Source organism: Grus americana, chromosome 2, assembly GCF_028858705.1.
Source record: "Grus americana isolate bGruAme1 chromosome 2, bGruAme1.mat, whole genome shotgun sequence".
NCBI lineage: Eukaryota > Metazoa > Chordata > Aves > Gruiformes > Gruidae > Grus > Grus americana.
The window spans coordinates 42,675,814-42,702,590 of NC_072853.1; the positions used below are offsets into that span (position 1 = coordinate 42,675,814).

Below are 26,777 nucleotides of genomic sequence, written 5' to 3' on the forward strand. Positions count from 1 at the left end.
AGCCTCTCTCGCTTCAGAAAGAAAGCAGAGAAGAGGAAACACAGCAATCGCTTTCACAGTACATTAATTTTTCTCACAGTGCAGCAATTCAGATGCAGGGGTTAGGCCCAATTTAGATGTTAAAATAATGACACAAACAAGAGGAAACATCTTGAACCAGAAACACCCTTTTAAAGTTTTATGCCTTTGTGTGTGTGTGTGCAGAAGTAGTCACTTCCCAAAACGATCTACAATTTCAAGCAGGTGATTACCTTCTGCGACAAAGTCTTTCACAGCATTTTGGTGTCAGTTAAACATTTCTTGCCCTGGTTTGTTAGACAGAAAAAAAACCCTGCACAATGGCAGACGCTTGTCTTAACTAGTATGTAAATTGTCACTCACGTATATCATAGCTAGAGGGTTTCTTAAGCCTTTTCTCATGAAGGCAGATAAAAGGCTGAATTTGGCCACATTATATTATGGAGGTGTTGCTTGCATTTTTTACATGATTTATATCAACAGATTGAATTAGAGCTTTCTGATTGACACTGTAGTTGTGCGTGGAATTTGCCACTCAAACAGCACCACTCTGTGCTTTACTTTTCTAAATGAGAGCATCTCTTCAAAGCAACGACATTCCCGTCAGACTGCTGCACTCCTGTGGGCCATCAGAGACCCCTTCATAGCTTTGTGTCTTCTAGGAAGTTTTGAGATACACATTTATGTTGCTCAGAAATGCCCTGCCTATAGAATCTTGCTTAATAATAATAATAATAATCATCATCATCATCATCATCAATTATTATGATAACTGTAACAATTTTAGTACTATTTAAATATAATGTCCAAAAAGGAGATTCAGGGATGGGCTAAGAGAATGATTTGGCCTGAAGAAACATCCTAATGGAGACTTTGGGAAGAAGGTATAGCTTGCCTCAAAATAAGACGGTAACTGGTAACAAGTGTGTAAGTATGAATAGCAGTACACAGAACATGCACTACGGAACCCAAAAGAATACTCAGATGCCTGAATAAGCAGCATTTAAAAAGCAGGAGGATTACATCATTTTTACAGAATGTGATCAAATACTGGTCATAGGCCCTTGCCAGAGGAAGTCACTGAGGTTGAGAAAATATAATTTATAAGCAATCAAATCTAATGATGGTTATAATAATTAACATTATAACTTTTTGATGGGTATGTATTAACATTTACAACTTGTAAGTCTTATGATGCTTTCATTATTGGGGACTTGCATGATAATTCAAGGTAGGAGGTGATCAATTTCTAATCTTCTTACTACATAAGTTACCTACTTTCTGAGCAACAAGCTGGCAGACAGTAATCTTGGATTAAGTGTCCCCTTTTTTCACCCAGTACGGCATTCCCACGCATTACATCACAGCGTCATCTTTACCAAGAGACAATGAAAACTCTATGCATAATTCACTAAAAGACCCGATTTCTTTTTATTTCATGTTCTTTACTACTTCCTGATTTGAAATAAACTTCTGAGAGGCTCATCGATTTTGAGAATTGAGAGTGACATCTTACTATAACCTTCTACTTCCCTCCCCCAAACACAACCAAAAAACCCCCTGTTGCCTTTGACCTTCTAAACTGCAGTGCTTACTCTACTATTTTTTTCCTTTAAAAGACACGAAAGGATTTGTTCCAAATCTCTGTCGGGTATCTTCCCCCTCACAAACACTCTCTCCTCACGAGAAGGTATATTCTGGGCCTGATTGAGCTGTTTTACAAGTATATCGGACCAGGTTCATGCCCACTATTTTTCTGAATGACTCTGAAATGACACTACTTTCAGCAGACTTAAATACTCGTTTCAAAGGAATAAACTTACCCATCCAGACTTCTCCAAACTGACCGGCTCCAAGTTTCTTCACTAATTTAATTGATTCCCGTGGAATTTCCCATGCATCTTTATCCCATGGTTTTTGAGGCTTGGGACTAATACAAGCTTTTTCCAGCTTTCTGCATAAGCCATCCGATTGCTCTGGTTTGCAAAGGAAAAACAAAATACAAAATCCGTTACACTTCTGTGCTTCATGACTCGAGACAAACATTACTTCATTGCAGGTGTGCACTAAGCAGCTCAAAATAATGTTCAAAATAATCAGATGCATTGATGAAAATGTAACCTTTCTGGTGCTTTCACGTAACTTTAAGCACCTCTGAACAGAAATTTTGTATTCAGAAACAAATCTAATAAAGAAGTGTCACATGCATCTGGTTACCATCAGATTGTTAAGGGGTTTTAGTACAATTTGTACCAAATAAATATAATATAAGACCTAATTACTGACAGTATGTTGATGAAGATACACACTGTAGTCAGGCTTGGGAACTGTATTCTGAATTTGTCATTATATTTTCTTGCAGCGTGGTTCAGAGACATGTGCATGCAAGCATAAGTAGGTCACCATTATTTTTTCTCCAGACACTGACCAGCTATAACTTTAATACAAATGTTGAATAATTCTCAGGTTTTTCAGCTGTGCCAAAGAACTACCACACATGTCTAACAACTCAGAGAAATGTCATGGCCAAGGCCTCAGCATGGATTTGAAAAATCACTATGTGATTTTCTGTCCTACATTTTCCATCTTCTCTGTCTTCCCAGTTACAAGACTAAAAAACTCCACATTTTGGAGCCATCCACCAGGAGGTTATACAGAATGAAAAGTCACTTTTGTAGCTAAAACATAGGTAGAAACTTGTTCCTCCCCTCCTCTTTTTTTTTCTTTTTTTTCTTTCTTCTTTTTTTTTCTTTTTTTTTTCTTTTTTTTTTAATAATATATGTATACATTCTATGTGGGTGCAATTTTCTTTCTTTGAAGTCAATGGAATTTTGCTTCCTTCAAAACACCATTAACAATACATAAATAAATTTATAGGAAAAATAAAAACAATTCCACACTCAACACCAGATACCAGAAGACATTGTCAAGTCTGTAAGTATTTCTGCTAGTTGTGAATACAAATTTACTCTCAAATACAGAGTTAATTTATTTACAATGCAGGCAATTCTTACTATAGCTTCACATCATCATAACTTTGATGAGGTGTTTTATAAAGCTATTCTTTATTTCACAATAGCATGCCACAGAGCAAGCAGCATTAGGTCTGATTATGATAACAATGTTACTTGGGTTCCGACCAGTTTTATTTTATCTTTGATAATATGCATGCCTGGGTTATTTAGGGGGAAAAAAAAAAGAAAAAAGAAAAAAGAAAAAAAAGATGAAAAGGTTTGAAACAAAACAAGAAAGCTTTTCTTTTCCTTCACAGGAAATAACAGCTGTATTCTATTAAGTAATTCACTAACCGATTTAACTTACTTTGATAATGTTTGATCATATCATTGATGCTGGGAAAAGTTATTCTTGGAGAGATGTAAAATCCTCCATTGTCTAGACTCCTAATTTTGTAGTGCTTAATGACATCGCCATGCTGTGGATCATAGTCTCTTATGGAGAGAGAATAGCTGCCTGTGGATAAAGAAAGAATGATCATCAACAGATAGCAAGTCTACAGGGTCCACACATACACAGTTAAGCCTAACAAAATCACCTTTTTGTCTGTTTTTCTTTTTACGCCCTTATTTTCTCAAAATGCATTTTGCAATCAACACGAGGAAGTTAGCCAATAGCTGGTCCTGAACTGGTCACCAAAATGCTTACAGTCACACTTTCTTTTTCAATCTTATTCAACAAAGTTAGGAGTTCCAGGAGCCAGACAGCTCCATGTCCAACGCCCACTTCTGCAGAAAGTCCCCCGGCTCGAGCGGACCTGGCTGAGAAAGCAAGGCCAGGGCTGTCCCACTACACAAGCAGAAGCTGGAATTTGGAGATAAGTGTTTTGGATAAGGAACACACTGGATGTCATGGGCCAGCCAGCAGAAGGATAGCTTGGAGATGGCTTGGGGCACACAGGAGGGAGGGCAGACCTGGTAGTCCTAGGGAGCCTCAGCTGGGATTTAAGATGGGGCAGCAGAGCACCTGCCCTAAGCTACAGAGCTCTTCAATTCTTCCACTCATACAGCTCTTGTCCATTTTCAAGGCTAAGAAACCACCTCAGCCCCGTCTCTCTCTCCACACACAGATGTAGTGACAGAAAGATTTTGGGCGTACTTTGCCTTACTGCCAGCAAGCCTATGTTGAATTTAGATCTCCGTCTTCATTTGAGAGCACAGAAACAGCGATATGGGCCCATTACAGAGAGGTACCTATTCAAGAATCTGCAGCTTTAGGGCCAGAAAAACCACCCCTCTGGAGAGGATAGCCATACGATCCACTGCAGGGATTCATGCATCTTCCTCAGGAAGAGTATTCCACCGGAGAATCCAGTCAGGCTGCCGTCAGAGTCCAGACGCTGGGGCAGAACCTCCTACGCTCTTCTGAGAGTCCCAGCCAAAGAGTCTGGAGACTTCACTAAGCTTTTCAGTACAAAGAGCTCTGTCTACAGCAGAAATCTTTATCAAAAAGCTTTTTGAAAAAATAAAAAAAATAAAAAAAATAAAAAATCACACCACAGTGCAGAAGTGCAACCCCTCATTCTGCAGTAGCTACATTTTAAAACTTGTAGCGACGGATGCAGACCCAGTAATGGAAGACTATAAAATGCAGCATCTACTGTTGACAGTGAAAAGTGTCTTTCAGTAAAGGAATCACAAATGTTAGGAAGGGAAAAGATCTCTCACTTCATTCATTCCTGCTTCTTGTCAGTGTAATCACACACACGTACATACACTTTTTTTTCCTATCTCAACTGTGGGTGTTAACCTGTAACACTCTTCTCTCTTTTCCTGGTGATTTTGTCATCCTTCTCACTCCGACATAACTGCAGAAAATTCACACAATAGGACACCCCAGTCCACTTGATGCCAATTTTTGTGAAGACAGACTGTATGTTTGTAACTCCACCATCAATTCCAAAGTAACCCATCCCAAAGCCTACCTTTTAATGTTTCACTTTCCCTGATAAGGAAAGCTCCAGGACTATTACCCGGAGCCAGGAGTTGTCTTTCCGCGTCTTTTCGGGTGATGTCTTTGAAGAACCATCTGAAAAGTATTTCAAGGAGTTAGAACCCTTTTTTTTTTCCACCACCCACAAAGGATACACCACCGGGGTGAAGAAGAAGTTTGCCAGTATTTAGAGCATGGAAGAACTTACTCTTCTGTTTCCAAGGTGTTTACTTTTGCTACGTAGTTGCTGGGAATGAAGCCTTCCTTCCTCGTCGTGAGAGATTTTGCTCGCCACCATTCTCCCAGCCTGAAGAACAGAAACAACAGTAGTATTCACAGGAAAGGAAAATGATAAAGCGTTGTTTGGGTTCTACTGTGCTGAGAGGTTTTCCAGTGCTGGAGAGAGCAGCAGCATCTTCCCCCCCCCGAGAAGCCATTGGCTCCACCAGATCAACGTCTGGTTGCTGTTACCAAGGGCAGCTGCCAAGTCCTACCAACAGCTCCATGTGTGTTTATCTTTTCATGTAAAAGGGAGCTCTTTTACCATTAATACACTCATGTTATGAGTAGGATATAAAAAAAATTATAGAGGGGATTAGATGAGTCCAAAGAAAAACTGCAATACAATCAGTACTGCCATACTTACTCCTCAATAACTTTCAATTTTTCTCCTTTTTTGAAGGACAAGTCATCTTCGTGAATTCCATCATAGGGATACAAAGCTACCACAATGACTCCATGCTCCTCTGGTTCTACAAAGGCAGAAAGCCAAAGGCACGTTCGAATTATTTCGCAGGCTGACGTGGGCATAGCACACAACAGTAAGATTCCTATGGAAACATACCTTCACTGACAAACCTCTGTCCTGGTAAGAGCTGTGCTTCTTGATTTGCCTACAATAAAATATGTCTTTCATTAAGCAGTTTTAGATCTTGGTGACAATTTTACATTACAATTACATATTATTCAGTTGCTTTGGTATCATCTTATATGTCTTAAATTAAAAGGAAATGCTCCAGTCTTTTCCCACCATTCTTCAAAAGTGAATTACAACATAAAAATATAAGAAGTCCCCACTGGGTTTTGAGTTGAGCAACTCAGACCTCGGGAAGGTGTGACACAAGCTGTGGGGAAGAAGGTCACAGTTTCGTGACTTCTGCCGAAGCGGCTTTAGGCAGGGCACTTCAACAGGACAGTTATTAACACATAGCTGTCGTGCTAAAGCACTACAAGAACAATTAGGTTGCTAAGATTCTGCAAGACCAAAAAAGTAATTAAAAAACCATTTGTGGTGCGTGTATGTCCACTGCGTCAGCTGTTGAGACGGGAGAGAAGGGTGTCCTTCACGCCCACGGACAGCACGGACCCTGAATAAGGGCAGACACAGGGTTTCCTCAGTGCAGTAGAGAGGGTGGGGAAAAAAGGTACCCGTCAATCCGCAAAATAGCAAACCCACACGGTACCCGACGGGACTGCCCTTCCCTGCGCCCTTCCTTTCTAATGGCAGGCAGCACACACACAATGCCGTTAGCTGGTTCCTCCCGCAGCACGGCGCGGCTCCCTTCACCACGGCACCCTCCGCTCCCCGCTCACCCTTACCTATGCACCTCGTGCAAGGTCGAGTAGCGGCCTTCAGTGAGTAAAAGAAAAGTTGACTAGCGCTGGTAAAGAATCGCCTGGGATTACCTCAGCCTTTTTAAATAGAATAAGCAACATCTGGATCTCACGGCTATTAAAAACCCAACACCGATGCTTTTAAAAACGGTTCTAAACTACCTCAGGTTTTCTGAAGTCATCTAGCGTTCTTCTACAACCATAGCTATACCCAGATCAAGCCTTGCCAAGGATTACTGTTTTCATGCAGAAAACTATGACAAACATAAAGTAATTAAGCAACAAACCACCAATTTCTATTTTTTATTTCTTTAAGTACTTATTCATTGAGGGTGAACTGCACAACAATAAGAGCCCAATTGTGGACTAATGATCGATTTGAATTTTTTCATGCACATACTTTGGATTGAAATTTAAATTATGCCAGTCATGTTTTGATCTCACTACTGGAATTCTCCCCTGAGACTATCTACTTACTGGCCTTTGCTGTTTATTGGACGTTGGATCCCTCACATAAATAGTTCGTTCAGTTTTACGTACTGGTTGATTCTTCAAATCTAGCCCATCTCCATGCAGATTCTCTTTCCTTTTTGATTTTATACATCCCATATTTCCTGTTGGAATAAAAAAGGTATTAAACAAAAAACATTATGCCATAAACCAAGCCATCTCCCTTGCAATCATCTGGACTATGCAGCAAAAACATGCTTCCTTTTCATACACAATAGTTTAGTGAAGGCTAGGAACACACGCTGAAAGCTCTTTTCTGCTGCAAAGGAAAGAAATGACTTCTTGTCTCAATCCACAGATGAAGTAAATATTTCAAAATAGTTATTTACCATTTCAACATTTTCAGATTTATTATATTTTCTCACCAATCCCCCCCCTTGCCCCAAAACCCCTTACATCTTTCTGATACTACTGTGAGCTTCAGAATAGATATAAGAAAAATATAATTACTGTAGTGACAACTTATTTCTGTATGTTTTAGAGAAAAGCCTGTTTTGGAAGATGTAGGAAAGAATTCCAGTCCAAATGATGAGAACTGCAGCTGGAGTTAGCAACGCCTGTATCTCCCCACTTCGTATTGCATATGCCAGTCTAACAGGGAGCTCAGCTTCATTCAAATCCCCGTCTCGCATGAGGCTGATGACTTGTGCAGTCCCAGCTCCATGGCAGATATGCTGCTACTGTGACCTTCGGTAATGAATCGCCTTGTTCAAACAGGCCTGTTAAAATAGTCGGTGTGTGTATCAGTGACGGCAAATCAGCACACAAGTATTTCTTCATCGATACAATTTAGAAGGCTAATCCTTCTCTCAGGACATGCATCCATGCTAAATCCGAGGAGATACAGCTGTTAGCATCTACGTGACTGGAACCTGACTGCTAAACCCATGATGTAATTACACAGTACTTCAGCAAACACATATACAACATTATCTCTGTATTCCTCGGGGGAGAGTATTTATACTTACTCTTCAAAGAATCCACTATGAATGCTTTTCAAACCTCTCCTTCCTTCCTCTCTCCCTCCTTTCAGGTCAGTGCTCTAATGCTAGGTTCACAGTCACATTTTCCCTTGCAGGCACACACTCTCACTCCCCCCCTGCCCTGATTAATCTTTAAAGCCAGTTCTTTGAAGAACAATGAAAACCTAAAAGAAGAGCTCAGTGCATATACAGGCTCAAGTAAACCAGCACTGAGTAACACACAGCTGGAGAAGATAAAGCAGATTGTTACAGCCTACACTACACCTCGCTTTTTCCTCATCTCTAGGATGGAAAAAGTCATCAAAGTAAACAGTTAAAGTAGTAGAGGTGCCCCCTTGCAGACACAACTGTTTCAGTGGGATGGTAGCCTACACACCCTACCCCTGTGGGGAGGGCAATTAGCCAGATTGGTCTAGGTCCATGCTAAGATTTGTACTTTTGTAACAATACTGATAGTAATCATAATCCTAACTGACTATAACAATAAACCAAGGCCACAGGCACTCCTACGTGGCAGGTCTCAACTTCCCACATCACCCTCATTTAATCTCCCATCCCTCTGTTGGGAAGCACCCCGTGACAGATGCACTGTCCTATCCACAGGCTGTATGTTTTCTTCTAAACATGACAGGAGGGTATCTCCTCTCCTACAATTTCTGCAAATTATCTGTCATCTAGTGCCAACAAATCTGGGATGTCCAAAAAAATCCCAGTAGTGATGCAGTGAAAACTGTGATAGTGGCTTCAAAGCAGCATGAGAACTCATTGCTCCCCTTCTCGTCTTCTCTTGAATTAAAAATAAAAGGAATCATACAGAAAATCAATAGGCATTGAGCAGGCATCACCATCCCACAGAGGCAGAGAGTACAGTTTCGTCTTCTGGTGTATCAACATTTCAGTGTTCCCGTACCTGTTTGAAGGCACGGGGCGCACCTTTAGCCAGGATCTCCCCTGAGAAGCAAGTATATTTAATGCTTAATTTTAGTTTGTGAGAACACCCATTGGGAGATTTTTCCAAATTCTCAGCTCTACATGGGTTATATACTAGTTGTTTTGAAATATTGAGAAGGATTATTACTTTTTAAAAAATATTTATTTATAATTGTGGATATATGGATGACTCTTGTTCCGTAGTTAATGGTTCATAGGAAATTTCTGTACACCAACAGGCAGGCTGGTGTTTGCCTGCTCACCCTAGACAACAGGAAGCCCAGTGTTTAATTACCTGCTGTATCTGCAAGATCAGGTATTTAGCCACCTAAGTACTAACCTTTTTGCTCTTGAATAATTCTGCTTCTAGAGAACAAACAGCTAAAGTGGAGGACATAAGGTAATTTGATCTAAATTGTCAGCCAAAAATCCCTTTCCCTATTGCTGTGAGAAAGCTGAAGATATCTCTAGAGACTGCAGCTTACCAAGTGCCGGTGTAAACTCAGAGAAAAGGATTTTTACTCAGATTTTTTTTCTGCGGCTTAAAGCACGTGAACAGCTAGCTGTAACTTAAGCCTGCTGTGAGGTTGTGCCGGTAAGTTCAAGGTTAGCATTTGTTCATGACAGTAACAACCTGCCAATGTGCAGGTGCTCCGTAATCCCACAGCAGTCAACTCGATGTCGTGTGCAATCGCACAAATAACAGTATGTGAGATAACACATGTGATGGCACCAGAGAAGATCCTCAGCCTCGTCGTGAAGCACTGGGGGGTTTTTCCGCATGGAGATGGAAACCCGCAGTCCTCACGGGACCTCGCTAGGTCTGCATTAGCAAATAGCCCCAACAGCCGGTGCTGAAGCCCATACCTGCTTCAAGGGGTGTTATTGCCCCGTTTGCTCCAGTATAGCCCCAAGGAGTGAACATTCAGCAGGAGCGGGACCATAGCAACGGTTTATTTAAAGGTAAGCCCCGCAATGCCTTTTCCTAAAGCAGTCCCGTTCTTGCACTCTGAGTTTGCTCCTCAACCTGAACTACAGCCCAGCAAGTGGGGGCGACTGCTTCCGCAGTGGGATCCCCATCTCACTAAAATGCTCATGTAGACACATCCGGAGACTTTTAGCTTCTTTATAAAACAAACCTCTTAAATCTTGCAAAAGAAGCATATGAAAAATAAGCAATAACATAAAATGTATGTTTAGCACTTAATATAGATCAATATAGTTAAGTATATGGTATATAATTTAATATTTAAATTTCTGACCTTATGCTATTTCTAAACAAGTATAGACGGACAATGGAGACAAAACATAAACAAAGTTGTAAAATAGTTTTTAAGCAGTAGAAACCGGATCAATGAGCTCACGTTCTTTTGATACTGTGAAACGAAAGATATTTGAACTCTTCAAAGGCCACAAGATCTTATATTTCCGTACCTGCCAACCCTCTGTAAAGCTGTGTGCACTGGGTTCCAGACTGCACATTTAAAATTCCATAAGATCAGTCCTATGCCCAAAGCAAACGTAACTGTCTTGGGTTCAAAAGCTTCTGCTCAGTGACTGCTCAGTTCATCTGCAGCGCCAGACGTATTTGTTTCCAGCACGGTATTATACATTTTTACTGAAATCCAATCCAGGTCTTTCCCAGGGTTTCGAGAGCGGTATCAGAGCAAAGAATCAAAGAGCCAGTATAAACAGCAGGCGTTGAAGGGAGAGTTTCAGTCAACACACATTGTAATGGCTTTCAAAATACAAAATGCTATATTGTTACCAAAGTTAACTTCACAGAGGTTCGACCCTAGCAAATTACCCCCGCAAAAAGCTTTGAAATACAAAATGTGTATGCAGTGTACATCTTTCTTAGTGTATACAGCAGTCATAAGGAAAATCTGAAGGGGGGAAGTTCATTCATGCATAAAAAAATATTTCACTTGTTGTAAAATGTTTATTTGCATAGCTCTCTGTTGCTGTATCACAATGAGCATCCAGGAAGCATTTTATACAGATAAAAAGAGAAAGAGAATCTGGTAAGCAAAGAGCAATCCAGGCAGCGGAGCATCATTACAAATGAAACTCTCTTATTGTTTGTCCGAGAGAAAAATAATTTAGACATCAGAAGAAATGCTGTTAGTCCCTACTCAGACATTTCCCATTCCAACAGTTTTGCAATACAGGAGACATTACTTTTCATCCATGTTTTTCATCTATTGTCCTGTTCACACCTCCAGATGTGAAAGATAAACATTTTAATTAAAAGAAACTCTATATAACATAGCAGCTAACATATAAACAGATATCTAAAAAAAAGCAACAGCTTCTCTTTTAACAAAAAGCATGTTGTATTTCAAGGCTAAAAGGTACAGACAGGTACTTGAGTTAACATCTGCAGCATGGCGACAAGAATCTAAGTTCAGGCACCCTTCGAAAAGCCACAGGAGAATCCGTAAGAACCATCAGACAGAGCCTCTGCAGCAGGTTCTTCCACAGACACTGATTTTGACATCTACAGAGACATTTGTCTTGAATTTCTCCCCACAAATTCCCTATTTAGTCTTGCTACAGCAGCATTTGGGTCTTAATTTCAAAACAGATTACAGGAGGGTTAGTGCAACATCTTTCCAGGGATAAAAGCTGCTGTCTGTCCCCAAAACCCTGTTACTTTATCTGCCTTTGCTATATTGCCAGCAGCGTAATGTGTCTAAAGCCACAATACTTCTTACCGAAGCAGTCAAGGTTTGTGTGACCCTCGCCCGTCCATCCACCATCAGCAGCATTTGAGGTTTCATTTCCTCCCAGCGCTTACCCTTCGCATCGTCTACAAAGCCGATCTCATTTTTCATTTTGCTCATGGTCACAACTATTGTCCTCCTTGTGATTCTCTTGCATACAATATTTATGGTGCACAGTAGAAACCATTTCCTAAAAATCCACCTGACATATCTGGGCTTTTCTTGATCAAAGTCATGTCTCCATGAAAATGATTCTCAAATCCTCACAGATTTTTCAACAGTTTAGAGTGCCTTCATTTTAATCTTTGCAGAAAATGCACACTTTCAAAAAACAACTAAAATAGATCATACTTTCACTTTTCCAATAATAAAATAACTTTAAAAAGAATTGGAACTACAACAGTGAGTTGTAGAACAAGCAATTCTATTTTATCAAATAAATATCTGTTGTTCAAATGGTCAGTAATCATGTATACAAACACCAATGCTGTGGGTGGCTTAGGCTTTTAACAGATATATATATATATGCATTTTAACAGATACATAAATAAATTTCTATTCAATTATAGGGTTTATAAGCAGTAAACTCTTCATTTAAGCCACAAAATTTCTTATGCATATATATGTATATATAAAAGATGTTCTTTAGCAGTACAAGTAAGTGAGACAGTGCATTAAGAAGTATAAAGAAAAAAAAATGAAAAAAAAAATCAAGACCCCCCAAATTATTCTGAGTCTTGAATGTTGCTCTATATTTAATCTTTTGAATCAAAGAACAGGAAGCAATTGTTCACACCTATATATTAAAAAAAAATCTGTTTTTAAACCTGGAGATTTAAAGCAGCTTAGAGAGCAGAGGTGTAAATAATTTTATTTTTTAACATGTCTTTCAAAAATTGAAAAGGACATCTTTTCCCTCCTCTGATTCAGATGTTTCATTCTGGCCTTTAATGCCACCTGGTTTGCTGCTACTTCACAAGCTATACGGCCAGAGGTAACACAGTGATGCCTTCATCAGATCTCCTGAATAATCAAGAATGTGAGACTTATTTGCATTACCCTCAAGGTCAAGGTGGAAGTGTCTTGAGAAACAAACTCAGAGTGATGGACTTAGATCTAAAACTGCTGGGGAAGAAGAATCGTAAGCCCACTCTGCCCAAGGACACCAACACCTGCTTCTCACTACCTTCACCCAACTTTCTGCATCACCTCTATCAACCGCTCAGGTTTCACATTCCATGAAAAAGAAAATGGGAAAAAACTGAAGTTTAAGGAATTCATTTATCTTAACCTTTATTGCTGACTTCCTCTCTATGTTCCACATCATCTATGGTACCTGAGTGTTGCAACGACCTTCTTTTATACCTTTGTTAGTAGGATTATAAGGAGGAACATCTCTGAGGGGCCTGGGAAACCGGGGTTCCTTTCTGACCCATCGCCACATGGTGCAGAACCTCCAAGGAACACAGAAGAGGAGTTTCAGCTGAGGTGTAGGCCTCAGCAAAGCCTCATCTGTACTGCTCTATACATATTTCCATAGTGCCAATGAACGTGTGCTACTACACTGGAGTGAGAATAAGAGTGACAAAAATAAATTATCTGTGGTTGGGAATAATGGGAAAGTATTAAACTGGAGAGCAACTGAACAGAAGTTGATTCCTATTCCTTGCTTGTCTCAAAAATTATTAGTTTTGATTTTATTCGGCCTTGTTCTTATACCTGCAATTCATCACATATATATACGTATAAATATAACATATGCATAATATAAATATATATATTTAATAATATACATAATATCATAGAATCATAGAATGGTTTGGGTTGGAAGGGACCTCAAAGATCATCTAGTTCTAACCCCCCTGCCATGGGCAGGGACACCCTCCACTAGACCACGTTGCCCAAAGCCCCATCCAATCTGGCCTTGAACACTTGCGGGGAGGGGGCATCCACAATATATTTTATATTATATACATATACACACATTTAAATTTTACTGTAAGTCCCAACTGCCTGGTAACTTGCATCAAACTAGATGCTTGCAAACACAGAAATCCTGGGTCAGCTTTCATCTTGGGCTTGTTTCACTTCCTACATCTTGTTTTTGCACTGGAGACCAGCTAGGGGAACTGAAGCAGTTTGTTCTTCCCTTGCCTTTTTGCTGAAACGGTTATGTATGTCTCAGTCACTCCTCACCTCATGTATTTCAATGTCTTTTTTAAATTAGCTTATTTATATAGGTCTGGATTATGTCATCTTTATGCCTCCCAAACTGAATATTTCCCTTATGTGATAAACATATATATGGGCATATATATATACACACACGCATGCACGGGCACAAATCATGCGCTCCCTGCAATACATAAGAAAAAGGAGCACGGATAGCCTAAATCTCCTCAGTATTTACCTATGATAGACTTGGCCAGTGTAGACTCCCTCTGTTCCTGTGATGTGAGAAGCAGTAGTCCGGCTGACAGCATTTTTTAAAAAGGAAAAATTTTGGGGAATTCTTTAGCTGCTTCAAATTTTTTTTTGGCAAAAGGTAAGGCAAAGCTAAAATAATATTTTGACATGCATATCTACATAAACAGGCAAAGAAGAGAAACAAGCTAATCCCCAGTGTAACCATCAAACCCCAAATATTGTTGCAGTGGAAAAGTATGCAACAAGCACGTTACTGTGAGATTTCCTCAAACTTACTCTCATTTAAGTCAAACTCTCAAATGAGAGCAAGATAACAGAGCTATCTAGTTTATCACCCATGATTAGAGCACAGGACTAAAAATTACCTTCTGGGAAAGGCAGACCTGTTCTGAGCAGCACAATCACATCGTACAAGCTCAGAAGGGAGTTTGCCATGCTCCAGTTTTAGAGAGGTTAATGGGTGGCGGTGAGCAAGAATAAAATGTTATTGCTGAAAGGTTTCAGAACCTCGCTCTACTTGGCTTAGAAGCTGTCTCATAATTCCCAGTCTTCAGCACGTTTTGGGGACAAATGTCATTTAGCCCTTCATCCTCTTGGGCGATTAGCAAGAAGTCACATCTCTTTCAGCCTCTTTTCTAGGCTTTAAAGACCAAACTCTTTCAGTCTTTTCCATTTTTGCTAGTTATCCCAGGAGTCCTCCTCCACATCTGTTTCAGTTTGAACTCATCCCACTAAAGGGCAGGAGGCTGGAGTTGGTCAGGTGTTCCAAGATGACTTGCAGCAATCCCTTGCAAGAAATAGTATTTCTATTCCTTCCATCTACAGAAACACATCACCCAATAAATTCCAGCAATTAATTTATTATTTTCGCACTTTCATCAATCACGCTAGCCTTTCTATCCTCTTGTGATGAGTTAAGGCACTCAAGTTTGTTTCATTTTTCATAATGACAAACTGTTGTCACAGCAGATTTTCCTCTCATATCTCCGGTGGCATGACCTTGTACCCTGATATTAAATTTCTCCCCGGTATTTTGCCAGACTGTTCTTTCTGCACAATGTTTTCAGCTGCTTGTGTGTTTCTAATACCTCCTAATATCACAAGGGGACTCCTATTTTTTCATTGCAAATGAAAGTATTTAAAATAAGTCTCAATGTAATGCTAATGTGACATTAGGCAACAGAGAGTGGTATTAGCAAGACTTTGGGGAAGTGCAGCAGACAGGCACCACTACCCCATTCAGCTTCTTTCACAACTCTTTCCTTAGCAATTGCAACCAAGACAAATTCTATTTCGTCCATGCTATCTCAAATCGTGTTTTAGGGTCTTCCTATATCAGTTACAGAAATTATGATGCTATCACCTTCATGCTCTCTAACGTTCCTGCTACAGTTATAAATCTGTCACGTTTCTACTTCCTCCACAACATTCAGTTTTAAGCCCTGCACCAGTATTTCTGCTCTTCCTCTTCAGAGCCCAGATTCCCGACATTAGCGCACAAATGTCTCAGTCTGACCAAACGAACCTGGGTTGGCAGAAACCTTTGTTGAACTTATTACCAAGCTGACTACTGTTGTCATTAATAATCATTCTTCCACCCTTTGGTGTCCCATTTTCCTCTCCCACACTGGCCTGCATATTGAAACCAGGGGTAGGACTATGCAACATTCATAATTCAACTCCATTTCCTAATTTAAAGACTTTTTAAATCAAAAATTGAGTTTGAACAGAGCAAAAAAGGTGTGCTGCCATCCGACTGCTGTGGAAGTACCCTGTGTATTACAACATATAGCAAAAATCCCCCAACTGCTGACATAAGATCAGGAAACTTCTGATGAGATAAAATACCTGGTGTTCCTGTATTGATATTGTATTGATGTTTCATTGTACACACGGGAGAAACCTTTTCTCCTATACCCTCCCCCCCCCTTTTTTTTTTTTTACTTACTAGTCCAGGCATTTTAGCTATATACTAACCAACAGTAATTAATGCATTGCTACATTAAATGGAAAATATATGACTTAAGTTATCACACCTCAAACTTCCAAGTATGAAGTGATCCAATACAGTTATATAGATATCAGGTGTGATCAGGCAAGATTTGAGGCTCATGTACTTCCCTCTGCAGCCTTTGAAATAGGAGTGCTTTGGTAAAACTAACCGTATCAGTTCAGGCAAACAGTTTTCTACATTCAAATGATAGTAATCCACTGTCTAACCTTTGCCTGTCTAGCCTTTAAGTGTCTGGGGAGAGGGTAAGTTTATTCAGTGCTCAGCTAAATGATACACGATCTTTGTTGGAACTCATAAATGACAGCATAACATATATAATAAATATCATCATAGTTGATAACATGAAAGGTAGCTCTAATAGGGGTGGGTGACCTTTACCAAGAAAGAAGCATCTTCTATTTTTCTATAAATTTGCCACAGTTTTTGCCTATATTTGTTAAAAGCTTGGTTTCATGCAATAATTTTGGCAGTGATACAAACAAAAATTAAAACAAACAAAAAATATCAAGAAACACTGAAAAATAACTAATGTAATTGTGGTAGCATAATAATGTTATAATGCTTGTAAAGGGATAAAAATAAAACTCTGAAACAAACCATTACATTGAAATGAAGTGGAATATAATTTATACAAACTACTGATCCTTTTCCTTGTTTATTCAATTGAAGAAAAATACCAAAACACAAGAAAGTTAATCTACAAAAGATTGTAATTTTGTTAACATTGCATAATAGACTTTATATATTATGAAAATGTTCCAGATTCATGTAGTCAGTATTTTTGGCACTGATTTTAAACCGAGTCTTACATTAAGCCAACATCTGTTTTCTGAACTTATAACACTCACTTCATTTTATTACAATCATTTGCCTCAACTGCATCCTCCAGAATTTTGAATCAATATCAACAATGAATTAATTCACTTTGCCAACCCTCAGGCAACCACATCTTCCATTTCCTCAACTTTTTTCCACTGTACTATATCTTTTGAAGATAGGGGGAAAGGTCAAATAACATCTTAATTTGTCATAACAGGATAAATAGTTCTACCAAATTCTTCAAAAGGATCATACCAAATGGAACAGAGCAAAACTGTACCAACACGTTAACCAACTTAAAGGAAGGTTCCCAAAATACTTTACAGACTTAAAAGTGTCATGCAAACTATAAGTAAAAATGTCATTTTCTTTACTGGTAAAAAACCTCAGTAATGACAAACAGCAGCTCTATATAACGAAATCTCCATTTCCAAATGAAAATTTGGCCAAACCACTACATTGAAGAGGACTGACATTTTTCCTAAGTATTAGAAGTGTCCCACTCTGGTTTGCAAACCCCAAGGACTACATCTACATTCCAAGCTGAGTCTATCTATGACTCACATACAATTTTTTCAGCTTTAAATTGACCACTTTGGCCAACAACAGCAGGGTGCTAAAGTTTCAGTAGTCTAACATTTCCCCTGAGCTTTATAGATGTCCGTGTCTACCAGCAGTATAAGGATCCTTCTCCTCTCCCTTTTCAATGACTAGCACAATCACTGTGGCATAGGAAAATAAGAAACTACCCATAAAAATAACAAGATTTTGGAGTGAGGTCTAGGAGTAGCCTAAATGACGTCATCATCATAACAAGTGATGCGACAGAAGGGCAGAAGGACAAGCTTCACATAGTCTCTTTGAAGAACACAGATCTGGGACCTATCCTTCTTCACTCCCACCAGTACTTACCTAGCTCCTCGCTCTCCCCTTCTCCTCCACACACACACTTTGCCTCACAAAACAAGGTGTAATTGAGAGGCACGCAAAAAGGGTTTCTACGTCAGTCCAAAAGGCCTAATTCATATACTCGGTGGTTTTACTCAGGTGTTGACTTCAACATACCCATCAATGTACTTGAAACCAAAGGCACAGCCACACAAACAAATGACACTGAGTCAAGCGGCCCTGCACGAGCTACTGTGCAGTGCACAGTGTCGGCGTTACTACCTGATACGTGAAAGAGAAATGAGAGTTAGCTTCTCCCCGTATCAATGAGCCTCAGAGGAAGACATGGGACAAAGTGAGCAGCTTGCTAATGTTTAGAGAGTTTGGGGGAAATTGATGTGACTCTGATATCATCACATGGCTGTACCCCAGCTAGCTCTTCAAGTGAAATTTGTTGCTCTGTCTGTCCCATCCATAAGGCACATAGGAAAGTATAGTTGCAGGTAGCATCCAACACTTGAAACTTTCATCTCATTCTACTAAAGCAGCCAAATACTCAGCTTCCACATGTTCGGACAAATGTATTAACAGGACATTTGTTAGGGAGAATCATTAATGGCTACTATGCCTAAGAGAAGATGGTTATCTATGAACGTGGCCTTCAACTAGTTAAAGATGTTGTTGGCAATAAAGACTCTTTTGCAGATGTGATCTCTTTCTTTGAGATGTGCCTGTAATTCAAACCCATTGCTATACTGTACACAGAACTCAAAGATCATGAAGTTATCACAACATGTCAATGAAACATGATGAAGGACAGCAAATTCACAGCCAACAAGCCCTGATGAAGGTTTTGAGGATGACCTAATAAAAAGTATACCACTTCTCTTTTGGGTTTATCTTCTCTTTTCAGTGTGTTTAATAAAAGGGGGAAACGGGGAGCAGATCATTAGCGCATATTAGCTTTGTTCTCTCAAATTCAGGTAACCATATCCCCATGGAATAAATCAATTATTATAAACATGACTTGGTTTTATACATTCTACAATCCACTTTCAGCATGGATTAAGATGGTTATGACTCAGTGCAGAATAAGTTCTGTGTCAACGGATCTTAACTCTGTACTAGCCTGGTCATTTTGTAACTCATATTACTTTGCCCCACATTGCATTTACCATCCTGCTCCATTGGTCAGAGGGCTTCTTCATTTGCTGTCACCTCCACGTTTAAATGCTGACACATACTCATGGCCAAACTTGCAATTTAAACATAGCATTCTTGTTTTAATAGCATCATATTATGTCTTGGGCACCTGTCTAAAGCACTGAATTTCACAAAATAACTCACAAAAGAAAAACAGATTTTTTTTTTCACCCTCTTCAAACACCAGCACATAGTTCAATTGAAAAAAAAAAAAAGTTACTTCTCCAGCAGACTGTTTTGTGTTTCATTAGCTGTACAGCATTAGATATACACAGAGAAACCCTCCTGAAACACAGGCCACCGTACTGGTGTTTGTAATTTGGATTTTAGAATGAACTCTAAGCCTAAAAGAAAATTTGGGGTTAAAGCATTCAGGCTGATGTGGGCTAACACTCTTACTCAGAGCCCAGTTCCTCCTGGTGCTTTGCAAACCTTGGACAAATTTTCTTAAGTCACAAGAGGAAGTTGCAAGAGTTCTCAAAAAGAAAAAAAAAAAAAATCAGACAGTGACAAATCCAGTGCCAGTAAATTACACCAGCAGAAATGAAGTTTTGTGCTATTTAACCTTCACAGGGATACCAGGAGAACTTTCAGCACTAACTGTGTAAGTATTCCTGTTAGGAGCTACCTCATCTTGTTCTCACTCATGTAAGTAGCAGAACATCCCTTAACTTCAAGGGTGCAAGATTGTACTCCAGGTTCTGGCACTTCACAGAGGTCTATTTATAACTTGTTTATTTTACTTAATTTTAAACTCTGTGTTACTTAATTTTAAACTCTGTGTTAATTATATTCCTTCGAGGGCATGAATGTAAAGCATGCACTTTCCAGTTGATTTCTCGCCCAGCTTAGTAAACTGTTCTAAGCAACTGTTGCAATTCGGGATACACGTGCGGGCACCAAGAGATACCGTCTGAACCAATGGTTTGCTGCAAATATGATAAATAGAGCTAAAAGAGTTACAGCATGAGAAATTTGGGGAGTTTGTTTAGATTAAATCCTCGAGATCAGGGTTTTGTGAATAGATACGAGTATGTTGATTTTGCACGCCAGTTTCCCCAGTGGCACCGGGAGGCCCCTACTCCCATCAACAATTTGAGATTGGACCCCTCAGCCGTATTAAAAAAATTCAAGTTCCTGGGACTGTAAGAAGCTGAATGGGAACTCTCTGAACAGACCAGCTGTTGCTGATATGTAAAATGAAATTCAATAACCCCCATTAGGGTTCATTTATAGTAGCTGTTGATAACAGCTACTCTGTATTTAATGAGTGTTGGCTTCTTTTAAAACATTAATCAAAATCTAGTGAGTCTACCAAATGTATCCTGAAGGACTGCAGATTGCTAGTGGTTCAGGTCTGAAAGCCTGGCACATAAAGCCCAAAGCACACTTTTATTAAAGTCTTGTGAAACTATGTGCTCAAGCTGGGGTGACAGTAAGAGTGTAAAAGGAAATACGTCACTGCGTGAACATGGAATAAGAATTCAAATCCAAGTTTCTAAGCATGCTTTTGATGTTTCTTGCACACATGAGCATGAATTAGAATTTTATTGAAAGTTAACCAAAATTTAAAATATTTGACATTCTTTCCATTTTCAGAGAGGAGTGAGAGTGGGAATCTGGAGTCTCAAGAGAGGGCTGTGAATTGCTGGTATGATGGTTCACTTGATTGTTCCTACTTCAAACATTCTAAGGAAGGACTGGAGACCTTGGATTTTAAACACATGTATGTCTTTGCAGATGATCTTTCTCACAGGCAAGAAAGAACACATAGTTCCCCAAATCAATGGGACAGCAGCTATGCAAGAATGTTAACTTGATTAAAGTTCTTTTATATTTGAGATAAGTTATTCTACACTAAATAAAAGTTTTGAGTAGAGGACTGACTTGAAGAAGCATGTTGCATTTGCTCAGCATATTAAATTATTTCATTTTCAGAAACTGATTAATACTTTGACCGCTGCTACTATTTTGACTTTGCTTCAACATTTCTTGTTTTCTCTCTCTAAAAACAACCAACATGGCTGTATTCACAATGTATCATTATTGGATTGCACAGCATTTAGTATTTTCTGTAGTTTCTAGTCTTGCTTAATGGTCAAGAGCCTTGCAATTGATAGCAGATGAAGACCTAACAGTTACAACCACAGCCGGTTCCTCTGAACCAGGCTCTGATCCTGTAAATGACTGTGCACGACTTGCAGGAGCTCTACAAACTTCAAGTCACTCACACCAGGACTTTCTGCACAAAGTGCAGGACGCAGACCTTAAAGAGTAGGACAGTACGCATGATAATTTTGGCAGACTTAGATTCATGGTAAACTGGAAGTCCATAACAAGACTTACATTCACATTCATGTGGCAGACTGCAAGAATTTCACAGCGCTATTATTGCAACCATACTGGCTACTCATTAAAGTTTATAACCTTTGCAGCTTCAAATATCCAATATATAGTTTGTTGCAGGAGAACTGTCATGAGTCTACAATGAACTGACATTTGAATTCCATAGAATTAAGCACTGTGCAAAAACCAGTAAGACTGCTTCATGGTTGGGCGTGCACAGGAAGTTCTAAGGACAACAGAAACCGTGTGAGAAAAGGTGTAGGAGAGGAGGCTGAAATACCTGAGAAGTCAGAACTGGGGTTGATGCTGAGAAATAAATGAAGAGCAAAGACTGCAGAAGCAGAGAGATAAAAGGAGAAAAAACAATCAAATAAGAAAGCAAAGGATGATAACTACTGGGGTAGAGACAATTACAGTCCCTAGGAAAGCATATGTTTTCAATCAGTATGACAAGATACAGAACATGTAATAAACATAATACAGTCACATTACTGAAACTGTATTCTGTGCTCAAAGGAGAAATTACTTTTCTGTGTCATACCATGCCAAGCATCTTGATACTTTTTCCTTTTATTGCAGGAGAAAGGAAAAGGACTCTTCACCCATCTAAACCTAGCAGGAAAAGACTGTCATTGTACATAGTCAAATACATTACAGAAGAGAATACTGTTCTGATCTCCGGTTCAAATAAGCTATTCAAATGCTGAATTTTGCACTTTCTGGCACTTGTATCCAATGCCTTCAGCCTTGCTTAAGTACTCCACTGAGAGCAGAAACATCTCACCTGAAACACCTTTCTCCCACTTGTTCACTCCACCAGCCAAATCTCTTTTCTGCTGGTGCCAGCTCCACTGAAGTTGGTTCTTCAAAACATGTACTGCCTTCTTAAAGCTAACTTTCTGAAGTTTCACTTTCTGTGGGAACAGAGCATACGGGGCATGTCGACGCTGAGGAGCACAGCATGGAAATCATGGAATAAGAGCTGTTGCCTCAGCACCACACTCCCACGATACCGAGCCTTGGATTCTTCTTCACAGGCCAGCGCACATGCCAGTAAATCCACACTCCACATCACTGAACCAGGTGTATTTACAAGGAGGGTCAACGTTGGCTCCAAAACCTTTTGCATGTGCCACTACACAGCACAGAAAAACCTCCTGCCTACAACAGAAATGAAACTTGAGCAGAGAAGGTTGAAGCAACATCACAGGATGACAGACAAAGGGGTAGCAGACAATCCACGCTGACCATTTTCAAGACAGAAACTAACCTCTTTCGAGTCAGGTTGAGGTCACCATTTTAAATCGGACGTGGTAAACAGTGATAGTTGTCTCTAAAGATAGATTGCACGTACACATAATACATACTCTAGACAGAAGAGTCTTGCTGGCCATCCCTGAAAGTACAAAGCTGCCCTTTAAGGAGGCATAAGCTTCTTAAAACACTGTGAAGACCATATCAGTACTCCATTGGTTTTCACACTTTCAAGAGGCTGGGGGTAGATATTGTAGGGCACATATTCCCTGATAAGGTAGCACAAGTAGATTACAAATGATAATTAAATTATTAAAGGTGCTGAGGCTTATTTTTCTGGAAGGGGAAGAAGAAAAATTGCTGCACAGAGATCCAGATCAAGAGATGAAATAAACAGCTTATACCACCAACAGTCCTGAAGACAAAGGTGGAGAAAAAGAAACAGCACAATGATGTTAGGGAAATAAAAGAACGATGGGAGAAGAAAAAAGGAAACAGCAGTAAGAAGGGAGTACTGCTACAGCTAGATAAACACTGAAATATGGCTTTTTCCAGGAAACTGGGGAGAAATGCCCCCCAAACAAACAACACATTATTACTAATGAAGACATTCAAATCAGTGTGGCTCTAAGACTTTTCAGACACACTGGTTAAGTGTCATGGCAGAGAGACGGAACCACTACCAAGGAAATTCAGTGGGAGATTTTCAGAAGAGGCAAGCTCTCCTAGTCCGGCCTTGTGGGAGTACTGCTGACCACTGCCTGCCGAACGGAAACCATCAATCAGGCCATCTACATCCCAAGAGAAATGGGCTTAGCATTCACCTCAATATGGTCCGGAGCTTCTCCACTGGTGCCACGACAGCTGCTGCAATCCCTCTCACAGCCAGTGCAAGAACAGCTGGAAATCAGTGACAGAGCAAAGACCTCGCAAGACAGAAAAAGGAAGACAAAGTGCCACGCCAGCAATACAGCAGGAGAGTTGCTTAAAAGGCAAGTTTTCTCCAGCTCTTATGGGCTGCAATACTTGTCTCTAGCCTTTGCATAGTTTAGCAGATCTTTTGCAATGGTAGGCCTGTAGTTACAAAAATGTACTTCAAATCCCATTTGCATGTTCTGCTACGTCCTAACGGCTCATTCAAATGACTCTTGCAATGTATTTTGAACAAGTTGAACCCAGAACATCCAACAGAAGATTTCCTCTTTCTCCTGCCCATCCCCTTCCTGTGTGTTTACCAAAAACTTTCACTTCCTCAGTGGCGCTGACACCAGCTCCGGCAATCCCTTAACCCTGTTCTGCAGCTCTTGTCTGCTCACATTTGAGTTACAGCTACCCTGGAGCATCCAGCACTTACTGAAGGGTTTTAGAAATCCCATCAAGACACATTGTAGGGCTCGGGTTGCCCTGCAGAAAACCAGTTTCTGTCCATTGGATCTAACAAATGCAAGCCTCATGATGCTGGCAAGGGATACTCAAGCAGGCAATTTCAATAAATGCAATAGATGTGCTACTTTTCATATCTTTTCCCACTCAGTTGATACTACAGGGAAATATTTTCTTTATCTGGAGAAAGAAAAACTTAGTCACAGGTCAGACCTACTGGTTTATAAATACTTTGCTGTTATTATGCAGGAATTCACTCAAACATACTCTTGAACTTTTAATATTAATTTTGTTCTAAGCCCCTAATACAGTCATACATGGAAAGAACAAACCTCCTTAGCAGCCAAATGTACTTCTGCACTAACTACTGTAATAACATACTGTTTCAGTTTATGCCCCGGAAAAAGCTTGAATAAGATTTCCTCAAAAAATTGATCAAACAGGTTGGTAGGCACCTATCTGTACAAACCAATGAAGGAACCATGAAAAGCAAAGCAATATATTATAGATGCCACATCAGAAAACCCACTTAACCGACTACGTTTTTATTGACGAACTTCCTGAAACGGCTTTCTGTTAGACCAACAAAGAAGTAGTTAAGAACACATCCCAGAGGGAGTCCATGCCCTCTAAACTTTTATCACTTTGAGTCTTTCAGTAGCCCTCTACAATGGAGAAAATTGCAGAAAAGAAGCTTCCAGAAGAGCAGCTGCATCCCATACTTCAACCCCTGTGGTGAGCTATCACATTTTCCAGTTTAAGATCGCACAATTTGCTATCACAGGCGCTTTCAAGAAACGGCTTGATCACAAGAATGTGCGCAGTAAAAAGCAGGCCTTTGCAAACTAAAGTAGCAAATTCTACAGCATATCAACCACAATTTAGACAGGAAGAAGTAGCCTCATGCTGCACGCAGCAAAGACCATAGAGGAAAAAGGACACATTGTTCAGACTGTTTATCGCTTGAGTCTTTTGAACTGAAGAAGCAAGATAGTACACTGCGCAAACACAGGAACCAATTGTAGATACTTAAGATGCCAGCAGTTTGAAAAAGATAGACAATGCTGACCTAAGGGATGGCAAAAACTGGCCTGAATGGTGGTAGCCTACCCTTTTTCCCCCAGAGAAATGAGCTCTACCCATTCGCCCCTTCACCTTTCCCTGGTCTCCTCCTCTTTCTCTCCCCAACGAAGTGCTACTGTCAAAATACCATCTCTTTTCTGATGTTTGGCTGACAAAAATTACTAATCTATTTACCTCTGTGAGTAGTTCTTTAGGGCACACAACAAATACAAGTATCCAATAAGTATTTGGAGGAAATGCTTCCAACATAGGATGAATTCTGCCTTTACATTTTGTTCCATGAACTCACATTTTCAGGAAAGATGTCAAACACGACCGTGAATGATTCAGCCTCGGAAATTACAGTATTTAATGACAATGTCAACAGGAAATGTATTTGAATCAGGCAAAAATAAATATGAAAGCACAGACCTTTCCCATCCTTCCCTGAAGGACAATTAAGTTTAAACTAGGAACAGTCACACTAAGGACAGTTACATTGTCCTTGCCTTTTATTAGTAGAAGCTGATTCCTTTGAGAAGGTACCATTACTGTTTACAGTATGGCAGTCATCTTCTCCTTGTATGCTTCATTAAAGACTGTTTTCATACGAATGTAATTTTACATTTTTTATCTACATAGTTTCCTGTGGCATGGCTCGGCAAGGCTGGAAGCTTTTCTCTCCATACCATCTCTAGCATTGCTGCACTCTCTTGAAAGAGGAGACACAAATAAATGGGAGAAACGGGAAGTAGGAATACAATCTGCAGGATAAAAATCCTAATTCTCAGCTGGGCAACTGGTTCTTCCACAGAATGAAGCTGTTCTTAGAGATAGAAATCCTATAGGGGTAAAATAACAATACATACTACTTAACAGAGTCACGTGGTCTGGGTGTAGTTACTTACACACCCAGCTCCGCAGCTTCAGAAGGAAGTATCACCTACTGCTCGCAAAGCTCACACGGCCCTCAGGATCCCAGGCCAACAGATTCTCTTCCCATTCCTTGCATTAGGACGTGACAGCTCACATCCTTCAGGGATTACTGGTGCTGCAGAAACACACCTCTGCATACAGCCATGCTACCAGAGCAGAGTCCTACACCTAATGCCCACCCCATGTCTTTTTTAAAATTTATTTATTAAATATTTGTTTATTTATTCATTATCTGCTCATTTTCTGTGGTCATTCAGTTTTGGAAAGGGCCCCCTGAACCCCAAGAGTAAAACTGGCTCTACAATTCCCTGGACACAATAAATAAAGTCACCCAGTTACTCAGAATATTCACGTATGGAAAGGAGGAAAGACTTTGCTCCCTCCCCAGATCACCCAGCCCTTTGAGAAAAAAATAAATATTGGTTCACGGTCAACACATTTCCATCCAAAAACCTTGAAGATGCCCATTAAGATTCCAAATAACATGCAAAGTACAGACAGGAAAACGCCTCTTTTTTGTGACAGAAATGGAATCACATCTGAGATTAAATACCACAGTTCTTAAACTTTCCTTAACAGCTATAGAGAGGTCAAATGCTGCTCTCTGATGTGCAGCACAGGAAGGGTCAGATGTAGCATCTCTGGTCTTCTGAGCCACCTCACTAAACTGAGCCAGGAGGACTTTGGACCTTTTCCATTGCTGATTTTAGGAATTGC

At 39.9% G+C, this 26,777-nt stretch overlaps 1 protein-coding gene across 7 annotated transcripts in view; it reads right to left on the minus strand.

Moving 5' to 3' along the window:
- Window positions 1-26,777, minus strand: part of LYN (LYN proto-oncogene, Src family tyrosine kinase) — a 56,523-nt gene that overhangs the window by 27,391 nt on the left and 2,355 nt on the right. For 2 of the 7 annotated variants that reach the window (XM_054814900.1, XM_054814906.1), the window contains exons 2-8: window positions 7,057-7,193; window positions 5,810-5,858; window positions 5,612-5,717; window positions 5,174-5,272; window positions 4,958-5,061; window positions 3,340-3,489; window positions 1,842-1,994 (exon numbers count right to left, since the gene is read on the minus strand). In XM_054814900.1, coding sequence (XP_054670875.1) covers window positions 1,842-1,994; window positions 3,340-3,489; window positions 4,958-5,061; window positions 5,174-5,272; window positions 5,612-5,717; window positions 5,810-5,858; window positions 7,057-7,188 — 793 coding nt within the window. In that variant the 5' untranslated portion in view covers window positions 7,189-7,193. Of the gene's footprint in view, window positions 1-1,841; window positions 1,995-3,339; window positions 3,490-4,957; window positions 5,062-5,173; window positions 5,273-5,611; window positions 5,718-5,809; window positions 5,859-7,056; window positions 7,194-10,436; window positions 10,684-23,503; window positions 23,570-26,777 lie in introns of those variants that run through there. The other 5 variants (XM_054814903.1, XM_054814904.1, XM_054814901.1 and 2 more) reach the window with 4 other exon arrangements.